General features: G+C 56.8%; 1 protein-coding gene across 1 annotated transcript in view; it reads left to right on the top strand.

Annotated features, from left to right (window-relative positions):
- The window catches only part of LOC140399446 (plasma membrane calcium-transporting ATPase 3-like), a 177136-nt gene that overhangs the window by 86190 nt on the left and 78248 nt on the right, over positions 1 to 12698 (top strand). Inside the window, exon 10 of the mRNA XM_072489023.1 lies at positions 9671 to 9758. Coding sequence (XP_072345124.1) covers positions 9671 to 9758 — 88 coding nt within the window. The remainder of the gene's footprint in view (positions 1 to 9670; positions 9759 to 12698) is intronic.

Below are 12698 nucleotides of genomic sequence, written 5' to 3'. Positions count from 1 at the left end.
TGTCTCTCTTTTTCTCTGTCTCTCCGTCTCCCTATGCCTCTCTCTCTGTCTGTGTGTCTCTTTCTCTGTCTGTCTCTCTCTTTCTCTATCTCTCTTTCTGTCTTTCTCTCTCTATAAGGGGCTGTTTAGCACAGGGCTAAATCGCTGGCTTTGAAAGCGGACCGAGGCAGGCCAGCAGCACAGTTCAATTCCCATACCAGCCTCCCCGAACAGGCGCCGGAATGTGGCGACTAGGGGTCTTTCACAGTAACTTCATTTGAAGCCTACTTGTGACAATAAGCGATTTTCATTTCATTTCATTTTTCTTCCGTTCTGTCTCGCTCTCTCTTTCTCTGTCTCTGTCTCTTTCTTTCTCTCTGTCTCTCTCTCTCTGTCTATTGCTCTGCCTCTCTCTTTCGCTCTGTCTCTCGCTCTGTCTCTTTCTCTCACAGTCTCTCTGTCTCTCTCTTTCTTTCTGTTTCTCTCTATCTGTCTGTCTCTCTCTCTTTCTGCCTTTGTCTCTCTCTCTTTCTCTATCTCACTCTGTCTCTCTCTCTCTGTCCCTCTCTGTCTTTGTCTATCTCTTTCTCTCTCTCTCTGTCTCTCTCTTTCTCTCTGCCTCTTTCTCTCTCTCTCTCTGTCTCTCTCTCCCCTTTAAAACGTGATGCACAATCAATAACTCTCGAGACGAAGAGGAGTCATATCTAATCGGCTTTAATCAGCTAGAACTGTACCCAGCAGCGATGATACAGAAAGTGAAGGCTGCTGGGACGGCATTGGTTCTTATACCCCGCCTCTCAGGGCGGGGCTACGTACATTAGCCAATGGTAGACCCCTAGGTCTAGCCAATGGTCATTCACCTCTCAGGTTCTGCAATACCTGGTATTACCACATTCACCCCCTCTTAAAAAGGAACCCAGCGGGGTGATGGCCTGCTTTACTGTCGCCTTTTGCATGGTAGGACCAGGTATGGAGGTACCGTGATGTCGAGGGTAACAGAAGAAGTGTTTATGGTGCAGCAATCAGACGATCGGGTGGCCTGGTCGTCCTTCTGGAGCGTCTGAGTTTCGTCGACGATCCTGGTGGGGGCCCCGGTGGTTGTGGCTCCGGGAACGTGGTGTCTTCCTCCCAGGCAGCTTCGTCACCCCTAGGCGGCGCTGTTGGGGCAAAAGGTAGGCAGGGGGAGGGGCGCCTGTAGGGGGCGTCGGTGCCTGTTCGGCGCTGGGTAGGGGCTCCGGCGGCAGTACTGACCCTCCGGTCAGGTGCTGCGGGGGTGGGGGTGGGGGCAATGGTGCGGGTGCGCGTGCGGTTCCGGCGGGCGCCAGGTCCCGAAGGGAGACCGTGTCTTGGCGGCCGTCGGGGAACGCTACGTAGGCGTACTGGGGGTTGGCATGCAGCAGGTGGACCCTCTCGACCAGCGGGTCCGACTTGTGCGCCCTCGCATGTTTCTGCAGCAGGACGGGTCCGTGTGTCGCTAGCCAGGTTAGGAGTGAGGTCCCCGAGGAGGACTTCCCGGGGAAAACAAGGAGACGTTCGTGAGGTGTCTGGTTTATGGTAGTACATAGCAGCGACCGAATGGAGTGCAGGGCCACAGGGAGGACTTCTTGCCAGCGGGAGACTGGGAGATCCCTGGACCGAAGGGCCAGCAGGACGGTCTTCCAGACCGTTCCGTTCTCCCTCTCTACCTGCCCGTTTCCCCGGGGGTTGTAGCTGGTCGTCCTGCTCGAGGCGATGCCTTTGCTAAGCAGGAACTGACGCAGTTCGTCGCTCATAAAGGAGGACCCCCTATCACTGTGAATGTATGCGGGGAAACCGAACAGTGTAAAAGTACCCTGGAGGGTCTTGATGACAGTGGTTACGGTCATGTCGGGGCAGGGGATGGCGAATGGGAACCGCGAGTACTCATCAATCACGTTCAGGAAGTACGTGTTGCGGTCGGTGGAGGGGAGGGGCCCTTTGAAATCCATACTGAGGCGTTCAAAGGGACGGGAAGCCTTTATCAGGTGCGCCCTCTCTGGCCGGTAGAAGTGCGGTTTGCACTCCGTGCAGATTTGGCAGTCCCTGGTGACTGTCCTGACCTCCTTGATGGAGTAGGGCAGGTTACGGGTCTTAATGAAATGGAAGAACCGGGTGACTCCTGTGTGGCAGAGGTCCTCGTGGAGGGCTCGGAGGCGGTCCACTTGCGCGGTGGCACGAGTGCCGCGGGATAGGGCGTCAGGAGGCTCGTTCAGCTTCCCGGGACGGTACAAGATCTCGTAATTGTAGGTGGAGAGTTCGATCCTCCACCGCAAGATCTTGTCGTTTTTATCTTGCCCCGTTGTGCATTATCGAACATGAAGGCCACCAACCGTTGGTCCGTGAGGAGAATGAATCTCCTGCCGGCCAGGTAATGCCTCCAGTGCCGCACAGCTTCTACTATGGCCTGGGCCTCCTTTTCGACCGAGGAGTGGCGAATTTCGGAGGCATGGAGGGTTCGGGAGAAAAAGGCCACGGGCCTGCCCACTTGGTTGAGGGTGGCCGCCAGAGCTACGCGGACGCGTCGCTCTCGACCTGGAAGGGGAGGGACTCGTCGATGGCGCGCATCGTGGCTTTTGCGATGTCCGCTTTGACGCGACAGAAGACCTGGCGGGCCTCCGTCGACAGGGGGAAGGTTGTGGACTGGATCAGGGGTCGGGCCTTGTCTGCGTAATTAGGGACCCATTGTGCATAGTAGCTAAAGAAGCCGAGGCAGCGCTTTAGGGCCTTGGGGCAGTGAGGGAGGGGGAACTCCATGAGGGGGCGCATACGTTCAGGGCCGGGGCCTGTGACTCCATTTCGCACTACGTAGCCTAGGATGGCTAGACGGTCGGTGCTAAACACGCATTTCTCCTTATTGTAGGTCAGATTCAGGAGGTGCGCGGTCTGGAGAAATTTTCGGAGGTCGGTGTCGTGGTCCTGCTGGTCATGGCCGCAGATGGTGATGTTATCCAGATACGGGAACGTTGCGCGTAAACCGTACCGGTCAACCTTTCGGTCCATCTCACGCTGGAAGACCGAGACCCCGTTCGTGACACCAAAGGGAACCCTTAAGAAGTGGTAGAGCCGCCCATCTGCCTCGAAGGCAGTGTACTGGCGGTCACTAGTACGGAGGGGTAGCTGGTGGTAGGCAGACTTGAGATCCACCGTGGAGAAGACCTTGTATTGCGCAATCCTGTTTACCAGGTCGGCAATACGGGGGAGGGGGTACACGTCCAGCTGCGTAAACCGGTTGATGGTCTGGCTATAGTCCATGACCATCCTATGTTTCTCCCCGGTCTTTACCACCACTGCTTGAGCTAACCAGGGGCTGTTGCTCGCTTTGATGACCCCTTCCTTCAGCAGCCTTTGGACCTCGGACCTGATGAAGGTCCTGTCCTGGGCACTGTACCGTCTGCTCCTGGTGGCAACGGGTTTGCAATCCGGGGTGAGGTTCGCAAACAGTGAAGGCGGGTCGACCTTAAGGGTCGCGAGGCCGCAGACAGTAAGGGGGGGTATAGGGCCACCGAATTTAAAGGTCAGGCTTTGCAGATGGTATTGGAAATCCAGCCGAAGGAGGGTGGCTGTGCAGAGGTGCGGCAAAACGTACAGGCGGAAATTGCGGAATTCCCTGCCTTGGACGGTGAGGTTCGCTGGGCAGAACCCTTTATCTCCACTGTGCGTGACCCGGAGGCCAGGGAGATCCTCTGGTTTACGGGATGGGTGACAAGAGAACAGCGCCGTACCGTGTCGGGGTGAAGAAAGCTTTCCGTGGTTCCGGAGTCGATCAGGCACGACGTCACGTGGCCGTTGATGGTGATCGTTGTGGTGGCTTTCGCTAGCGTCCGGGGCCGACTCTGGTCCAGGGTCACAGAGGCCCGCTGCAGCAAGGGGGAGTTCTGGTCGGGCAGCGTGGAGTCGGCAGTGCTGGGCGCTTGAGGCCGGTCCCGGGTAACGGAGGCCAGCTGCAGCAAGGGGAAGGTCTGGTCAGGCAGCATGGAGTCGGCAGTGCTGGGGGCCTGAGGCCGGTCCCGGGTAACGGAGGCCAGCTGCAGCAAGGGGGAGTTCTGGTCGGGCAGCGTGGAGTCGGCTGTGCTGGGGGCCTGAGGCCGGTCCCGGGTAACGGAGGCCAGCTGCAGCAAGGGGGAGTTCTGGTCGGGCAGCGTGGAGTCGGCAGTGCTGGGGGCCTGAGGCCGGTCCAGAGTAACGGAGGCCAGCTGCAGCAAGGGGGAGTTCTGGTCAGGCAGCGTGGAGTCGGCTGTGCTGGGGGCTTGAGGCCGGTCCAGGGTAACGGAGGCCAGCTGCAGCAAGGGGGAGTTCTGGTCAGGCAGCGTGGAGTCGGCAGTGCTGGGGGCCTGAGGCCGGTCCTGGGTAACGGAGGCCAGCTGCAGCAAGGGGGAGTTCTGGTCGGGCAGCATGGAGTCGGCTGTGCTGGGGGCCTGAGGCCGGTCCCGGGTAACGGAGGCCCGCTGCAGCAAGGGGGAGTTCTGGTCAGGCAGCGTGGAGTCGGCAGTGCTGGGGGCCTGAGGCCGGTCCCGGGTAACGGAGGCCCGCTGCAGCAAGGGGGAGTTCTGGTCAGGCAGCGTGGAGTCGGCAGTGCTGGGGGCTTGAGGCCCCATCCAAGATGGCGTCAGCCACGGGTCGCACATGGAGTCCGGGGATGCCGAAGATGGCGGCGGCGAGGGACAAAATGGCGGCCCCCACCCATCCAGCGTGGTGGCTGGGAGGCAAAATGGCCGCGGCCGTGGGCCGCACGTTGCCTGGGGATAGGAGGGCGGCGGTGGGCCTTGGACGGCTGGGACCTGGAAGAAAGGCTGCCGATAGTCGCTGGAGACCGCGGCCACGGCGCGGGCCAGGCAGACCGCGACATAGTGGCCTTTCTTGCCGCACCCTTTGCAGGTGGCGGTGCGGGCCGGGCTGCGCGCGCGCGGGTGATTCGCCTGCCCGCAGAAGAAGCAGCGTTGGCCGGCGGTGATAGCGGGCCGTCTTGCCGCGCAGGCCTGCGGGTTAGCGGGAAAGTCTGGGGGGCTGCCGCGGCGGGGTGCCAGGTACTGCCAGACCTGGTATTACCACACCCTCCCCGCCAATCGGTTCTGCAGTCATCGAGATGAATCTCAACTCTGCAGAACGTGTCTGTCCCCCCTCCCTCCCAGCCTTCAACTTGCAATTAAGTAGCTCAATGTGATAAAGATCAAACGACCGCAGAATTTGAGGTCGGTTTTTAAGGAGCGTTTTGTGGTAATACCAGGTATTGCAGAACCTGAGAGGTGAATGACCATTGGCTAGACCTAGGGGTCTACCATTGGCTAATGTACATAGCCCCGCCTTGAGAGGCGGGGTATAAGAACCGATGCCGTCCCAGCAGCCTTCACTTTCTGTATCATCGCTGCTGGGTACAGTTCTAGCTGATTAAAGCCGATTAGATATGACTCCTCTTCGTCTCGAGAGTTATTGATTGTGCATCAATTTAATCAGCTAGTACTTTTGAAGGCTGGATCTCCGCACCAAGCCGGAGTGCCTTCAGCTCAGCCCCCACGCGGAGAACCAGGCTGCTATATTTAAACACTGGCTGGCGGGTTTTAAAGGGTACCTGGAGACGGCCGGAGGTGAGCCCACAGAAGGGCAGAAAATGCATCTCCTGCGCTCAAGGGTCAGCCCTGGGATCTACACCCTCATCGAGGACACGGAAAACCACGATGCCACCATCCTACTACTGAAAAGACATTATATCCGCCCTGTAAATCAGGTCTACGCTCGCCACCTGCTTGCTACGAGACGGCAAAGCCCCGGGGAATCGCTGGAAGACTTCTACCGGGCGCTACTGGTGCTGGGCCAAAACTGTGGCTGCCCGCCAGTTTCGGGGAGCGAGCACACGGAACTTTTAACAAGAGATGCTTTTGTGGCAGGTATGAGCTCCTCGGATACCCGCCGAAGACTCCTTGCGAAGGACACCCTTGGACTCAGAGAGGCACGGGCCCTGGCAGGGTCCATGGATGTCACCTACCTAAACGCGCAGTCCTACGCACCCGACCACGCGGCGGCCCCCTGGCCCACGTGGCACCCCGTAGCGCAGCCCCACAGACCCCCCCCCTTCAGGCCCCGACCGGCCAGCTCTCACCGCCCCGCGCCGTGACCGCGGTCTCCCGCGCCTCCGGAATGCCGCAGCACGCCCCGCTCCAGCGTTCACCTCCACCCCCCTATCCTAGGGCCACGTGCGACCCACAGGCGCAGCCTTTCTTTCAGGTCCTGGCAGTCCAAGGCCCACCGCCGCCCCTCTCTCCCCAGGCAGCGTGCGACCCGCGGCCGCGGCCATTTTGCCCCCCCCGGCAACCACGCTGGATGGGTGGGCGCCGCCATTTTGTCCCTTGCCGACGCCATCTTGGATGGGGCCTCAAGCCCCCAGCACAGCTGACTTCAAGCTGCCCGACCAGAACTCCCCCTTGCTGCAGCTGGCCTCCGTGACCCTGGATCAGAGTCGGCCCCAGACGCTAGCGAAAGCCACCACAACGATCACCATCAACGGCCACGTGACGTCGTGCCTGATCAACTCCGGAACCACGGAAAGCTTTGTCCACCCCGACACGGTACGGCGCTGTTCTCTTGTCACCCATCCCGTAAACCAAAGGATCTCCCTGGCCTCCGGGTCACGCACAGTGGAGATAAAGGGGTTCTGCCTCGCGAACCTCACTGTCCAAGGCAGGGAATTCCGCAATTTCCGCCTGTGCGTGCTGCCGCACCTCTGCGCAGCCACCCTTCTGGGCTGGATTTCCAGTCCCACCTACAAAGCCTGACTTTTAAATTTGGCGGCCCTATACCCCCCTTACTGTCTGCAGCCTCGCGACCCTTAAGGTCGACCCGCCTTCCCTGTTTACGAACCTCACCCCGGATTGCAAACCCGTCGCCACCAGGAGCAGACGGTACAGTGCCCAGGACCGGACCTTCATCAGGTCCGAGGTCCAAAGGCTGCTGGGGGAAGGGGTCATTGAAGCGAGCAACAGTCCCTGGAGGGCTCAAGTAGTGGTGGTAAAGACCGGGGAGAAGCATAGGATGGTCATTGACTACAGCCAGACCATCAACCGGTTTACGCAGCTGGACACGTATCCTCTCCCCCGTATATCCGACCTGGTAAACAGGATCGTGCAATACAAGGTCTTCTCCACGGTGGATCTCAGGTCTGCCTACCACCAGCTACCCCTCCGTACTAGTGACCGCCAGTACACTGCCTTCGAGGCAGATGGGCGGCTCTACCACTTTTTAAGGGTTCCCTTCGGTGTCACAAACGCGGTCTCGGTCTTCCAGCGTGAGATGGACCGAATGGTTGACCGGTACGGCTTACGCCAACGTTCCCGTATCTTGACAACGTCACCACCTGCGGCCATGACCAGCAGGACCACGACACCAACCTCCGAAAATTTCTCCAGACCGCAAAGATCCTTAACCTGACCTACAGTAAGGAGAAATGCGTGTTTAGCACCGACCGTCTAGCCATCCTAGGCTACGTAGTGCGAAATGGAGTCACAGGCCCCGACCCTGAACGCATGCGCCCCCTCATGGAGTTCCCCCTCCCTCACTGCCCCAAGGCCCTAAAGCGCTGCCTCGGCTTCTTTAGCTACTATGCACAATGGGTCCCTAATTACGCAGACAAGGCCCGACCCCTGATCCAGTCCACGACCTTCCCCCTGTCGACGGAGGCTCGCCAGGCCTTCTGCCGCATCAAAGCGGACATTGCAAAAGCCACGATGCGCGCCATCGACGAGTCCCTCCCCTTCCAGGTCGAGAGCGATGCGTCTGACGTAGCTCTGGCGGCCACCCTCAACCAAGCGGGCTGGCCCGTGGCTTTCGTCTCCCGCACTCTCCATGCCTCCGAAATTCGCCACTCCTCGGTCGAAAAGGAGGCCCAGGCCATAGTAGAAGCTGTGCGACACTGGAGGCATTACCTGGCCGGCAGGAGATTCACTCTCCTCACGGACCAACGGTCGGTAGCCTTCATGTTCGATAATGCACAGCGGGGCAAGATTAAAAACGACAAGATCTTGCGGTGGAGGATCGAACTCTCCACCTTCAATTACGAGATCTTGTACCGTCCCGGGAAGCTGATCGAGCCTCCTGATGCCCTGTCCCGCAGCACTTGTGCCACCGCGCAAGTGGACTGCCTCCGGGCCCTCCACGAGGACCTCTGCCACCCGGGGGTCACTCGTTTCTTTCATTTCGTTAAGACCCGCAACCTGCCCTACTCCATCGAGGAGGTCAGGACAGTCACCAGGGACTGCCAAATCTGCACGGAGTGCAAACCGCACTTCTACCGGCCAGAGAGGGCGCATCTGATAAAGGCTTCCCGTCCCTTTGAAAGCCTCAGTATGGATTTCAAAGGCCCCCTCCCCTCCACCGACCGCAACACGTACTTCCTGAACGTGATTGACGAATACTCCCGGTACCCATTCGCCATCCCCTGCCCGGACATGACCACGACCACCGTCATCAAGGCCCTCCAGGCAGAGCCCCACGCGCACCCGCACCATTGCCCCCACCCCCACCCTCCCCGCAGCACCTGACCGGAGGGTTAGTACTGCCGCCGCCCCTACCCAGTTCCGAACAGGCACCGACGCCCCCTACAGGCGCCCCTCCCCCTGCCCATTTTTCACCCCTACAGCGCCGCATAGGGGTGACGAAGCTGCCTGGGAGGAAGACACCATGTTCCCGGAGCCACAACCGCTGGGGCCTACACCAGGATCATCGCCGAAGCCCAGATGCTCCAGAAGGACGACCAGGCCACCCGATCGTCTGATTGCTGCACCATAAACACTTCTTCTGTTACCCTCGACATCACGGTACCTCCATACCTGGTCCTACCATGCAAGAGGCGACAGTAAAGCAGGCCATCACCCTGCTGGGTTCCTTTTTAAGAGGGGGTGAATGTGGTAATACCAGGTATTGCAGTACCTGAGAGGTGGATGACCATTGGCTAGACCTAGGAGTCTACCATTGGCTAACGCACATAGCCCCGCCCTGAGAGGCGGGGTATAAGAACCAATGCCATCCCAGCAGCCTTCACTTTCTGTATCGAAGCTGCTGGGTACAGTTCTAGCTGATTAAAGCCGATTAGTTATGACTCACCTTGTCTCGAGAGTAATTGATTGTGCATCAGAGGGCAAGGCCAGGCTCTGGGAAACCCCTCTCTCGGACAGGCCGAGTTCAGAGAACCTCCCCTTCACATCCTGCTGCAAAGACAGGCCTCCTGGCCGATTCTGTCGCCTGGCAGGCACCAGAACGAAGACCGAGATTGGCAAATCTCGGAGGGCTTGAGCCTACTGATGCCGTCGGCGACGAGGGGGCTGATTGGCCAAGGCGTTGCCATGGGGACTGCCCGTACCTCCGCTTGCCGACAACAGGCAGAGTGCAGACTGTGTTCCGCCAGCCCCTGCACTCGCACAATCCCAGGGCAATGAGCAATTACTGAACAATCCTGAATGTGCCGATGGATGGACGAACAAGGTATCCATCCAGCCCGCGATGCGATCCTTTCGAAAGTGGACATTCTTGACTTTGTCCCCATGGGAGCGAGACGGTGAGATTCGACAATGCGTCTCTCCTTCCAGTTGGATTCCCGTTCGGGGGAATTTCCCGTCTGGCCTTTTTGAACCCTGGCTTCTCCTCCTTCCCCGCTCTCCCCTCATGGCTTCTCCTCCTGTCCCTGTAGATTGAGCAGGAACGCTTGGACAAGGTGTGGCCAAAACTGCGGGTGCTGGCACGCTCCTCCCCGACAGACAAGTACACGCTGGTAAAAGGTAGGTGCCCGTCGCAACTTGTGACAACTCACTCACAAGCCTTAATCGCCGTGGTAATGGACAATGGGTATGAGGCGAGGTTGCCGAGAGCACTTGTAAAGAGAGACTGTTGGGTGAGCGTTCAATTAAGTACCTTCGTGTGGGGCAGCATGGTGGTTAGCGCTGCTGCCCCATGGCAGCACGGTAGCATTGTGGACAGCACAATTGCTTCACAGCTCCAGGGTCCCAGCTTCGATTCCGGCTTGGGTCACTGTCTGTGCGGAGTCTGCACGTCCTCCCCGTGTGTGCACTGTAAATTCTTAATCAAGTACGCAGAGCCCCTATAAAGAGAGACTGCCATGGGCCATTGTTTGATCAAATACCCAGAGCCCCTATAAAGAGAGACTGCCCTGGGATATTGTTTAATCAAATACCCAGAGCCCCTATAAAGAGAGTGTGTGCGTGGGTTTCCTCCGGGTGCTCCGGTTTCCTCCCACAGTCCAAAGATGTGCAGGTTAGGTGGATTGGCCGTGATAAATTGCCCTTAGTGACCAAAATTGCCCTTGGTGTTGGGTGGGGTTACTGGGTTATGGGGATAGGGTGGCGGTGTTGACTTTGGGTAGGGTGCTCTTTCCAAGAGCCGGTGCAGACTCGATGGGCCGAATGGCCTCCTTCTGCACTGTAAATTCTATGATGAATTCTATGATGATAACACGGGTTTGATTTTGGCATTGGGTGACTGTTTGTGTGGAGTTTGCATGTCTGCGTGGGTTTCCTCCGTGTGCTCCGGTTTCCTCCCACAGTCCAAAAGATACGTAGGGTAGGATGATTGGCGTGATCAATTCGCGGGGGGTTATGGGGGGGGGGGTTCTTTGTATGTGCTCTCGGTACTTGTTTAAACAATGTCCCAGGGCAGTCTCTCTTTATAGGTGCTCTGCGTACTTGATTAAACAATGTCCCTGGGCAGTCTCTCTTTATAGGGGCTCTGGGTATTTGATTAGACAATGTCCCTGGGCAGTCTCTCTTTATAGGGGCTCTGCGTACTTGATTAAACAATGTCCCTGGGCAGTCTTTCTTTATAGGGGCTCTGGGTATTTGATTAGACAATGTCCCTGGGCAGTCTCTCTTTATAGGGGCTCTGCGTACTTGATTAAACAATGTCCCTGGGCAGTCTCTCTTTATAGGGGCTCTGCAAACTTGACTAAACAATGTCCCATGGCAGTCTCTCTTTATAGGGGCTCTGGGTATTTGATTAGACAATGTCCCTGGGCAGTCTCTCTTTATAGGGGCTCTGCGTACTTGATTAAACAATGTCCCTGGGCAGTCTCTCTTTATAGGGGCTCTGCGTACTTGACTAAACAATGTCCCAGGGCAGTCTCTCTTTATAGGGGCTCTGGGTATTTGATCAAACAATGTCCCTGGGCAGTCTCTCTTTATAGGGGCTCTGGGTAATTGATTAGACAATGTCGCTGGGCAGTCTCTCTTTATAGGGGCTCTGCGTACTTGATTAAACAATGTCCCGGGGCAGTCTCTCTTTATAGGGGCTCTGGGTATTTGATTAGACAATGTCCACGGGCAGTCTCTCTTTATAGGGGCTCTGCGTACTTGACTAAACAATGTCCCTGGGCAGTCTTTCTTTATAGGGGCTCTGGGTATTTGATTAGACAATGTCCCTGGGCAGTCTCTCTTTATAGGGGCTCTGCGTACTTGATTAAACAATGTCCCTGGGCAGTCTCTCTTTATAGGGGCTCTGCAAACTTGACTAAACAATGTCCCATGGCAGTCTCTCTTTATAGGGGCTCTGGGTATTTGATTAGACAATGTCCCTGGGCAGTCTCTCTTTATAGGGGCTCTGCGTACTTGATTAAACAATGTCCCTGGGCAGTCTCTCTTTATAGGGGCTCTGCATACTTGACTAAACAATGTCCCAGGGCAGTCTCTCTTTATAGGGGCTCTGGGTATTTGATCAAACAATGTCCCTGGGCAGTCTCTCTTTATAGGGGCTCTGGGTAATTGATTAGACAATGTCGCTGGGCAGTCTCTCTTTATAGGGGCTCTGCGTACTTGATTAAACAATGTCCCGGGGCAGTCTCTCTTTATAGGGGCTCTGGGTATTTGATTAGACAATGTCCACGGGCAGTCTCTCTTTATAGGGGCTCTGCGTACTTGACTAAACAATGTCCCTGGGCAGTCTCTCTTTATAGGGGCTCTGGGTATTTGATTAGACAATGTCCCTGGGCAGTCTCTCTTGATAGGGGCTCTGCGTACTTGATTAAACAATGTCCCTGGGCAGTCTCTCTTTATAGGGGCTCTGGGTATTTGATTAGACAATGTCCCTGGGCAGTCTCTCTTTATAGGGGCTCTGCGTACTTGATTGAACAATGTCCCAGGGCAGTCTCTCTTTATAGGGGCTCTGGGTATTTGATTAGACAATGTTGCTGGGCAGTCTCTCTTTATAGGGGCTCTGGGTATTTGATTAGACAATGTCCCAGGGCAGTCTCTCTTTATAGGGGCTCTGGGTATTTGATCAAACAATGTCCCTGGGCAGTCTCTCTTTATAGGGGCTCTGGGTATTTGATTAGACAATGTCCCAGGGCAGTCTCTCTTTATAGGGGCTCTGCGTACTTGATTGAACAATGTCGCTGGGCAGTCTCTCTTTATAGGGGCTCTGGGTATTTGATCAAACAATGTCCCGGGGCAGTCTCTCTTTATAGGGGCTCTGGGTATTTGATTAGACAATGTCCCAGGGCAGTCTCTCTTTATAGGTGCTCTGCGTACTTGACTAAACAATGTCCCAGGGCAGTCTCTCTTTATAGGGGCCTTGGGTATTTGATTAGACAATGTCCCTGGGCAGTCTCTCTTTATAGGGGCTCTGGGTATTTGATCAAACAATGTCCCGGGGCAGTCTCTCTTTATAGGGGCTCTGGGTATTTGATCAAACAATGTCCCTGGGCAGTCTCT

This window comes from Scyliorhinus torazame, chromosome 22 (genome assembly GCF_047496885.1).
Source record: "Scyliorhinus torazame isolate Kashiwa2021f chromosome 22, sScyTor2.1, whole genome shotgun sequence".
Classification (NCBI taxonomy): domain Eukaryota; kingdom Metazoa; phylum Chordata; class Chondrichthyes; order Carcharhiniformes; family Scyliorhinidae; genus Scyliorhinus; species Scyliorhinus torazame.
Note: the sequence above shows the minus strand (reverse complement) of the source record. Positions and strands in the feature narration are given on the sequence as shown.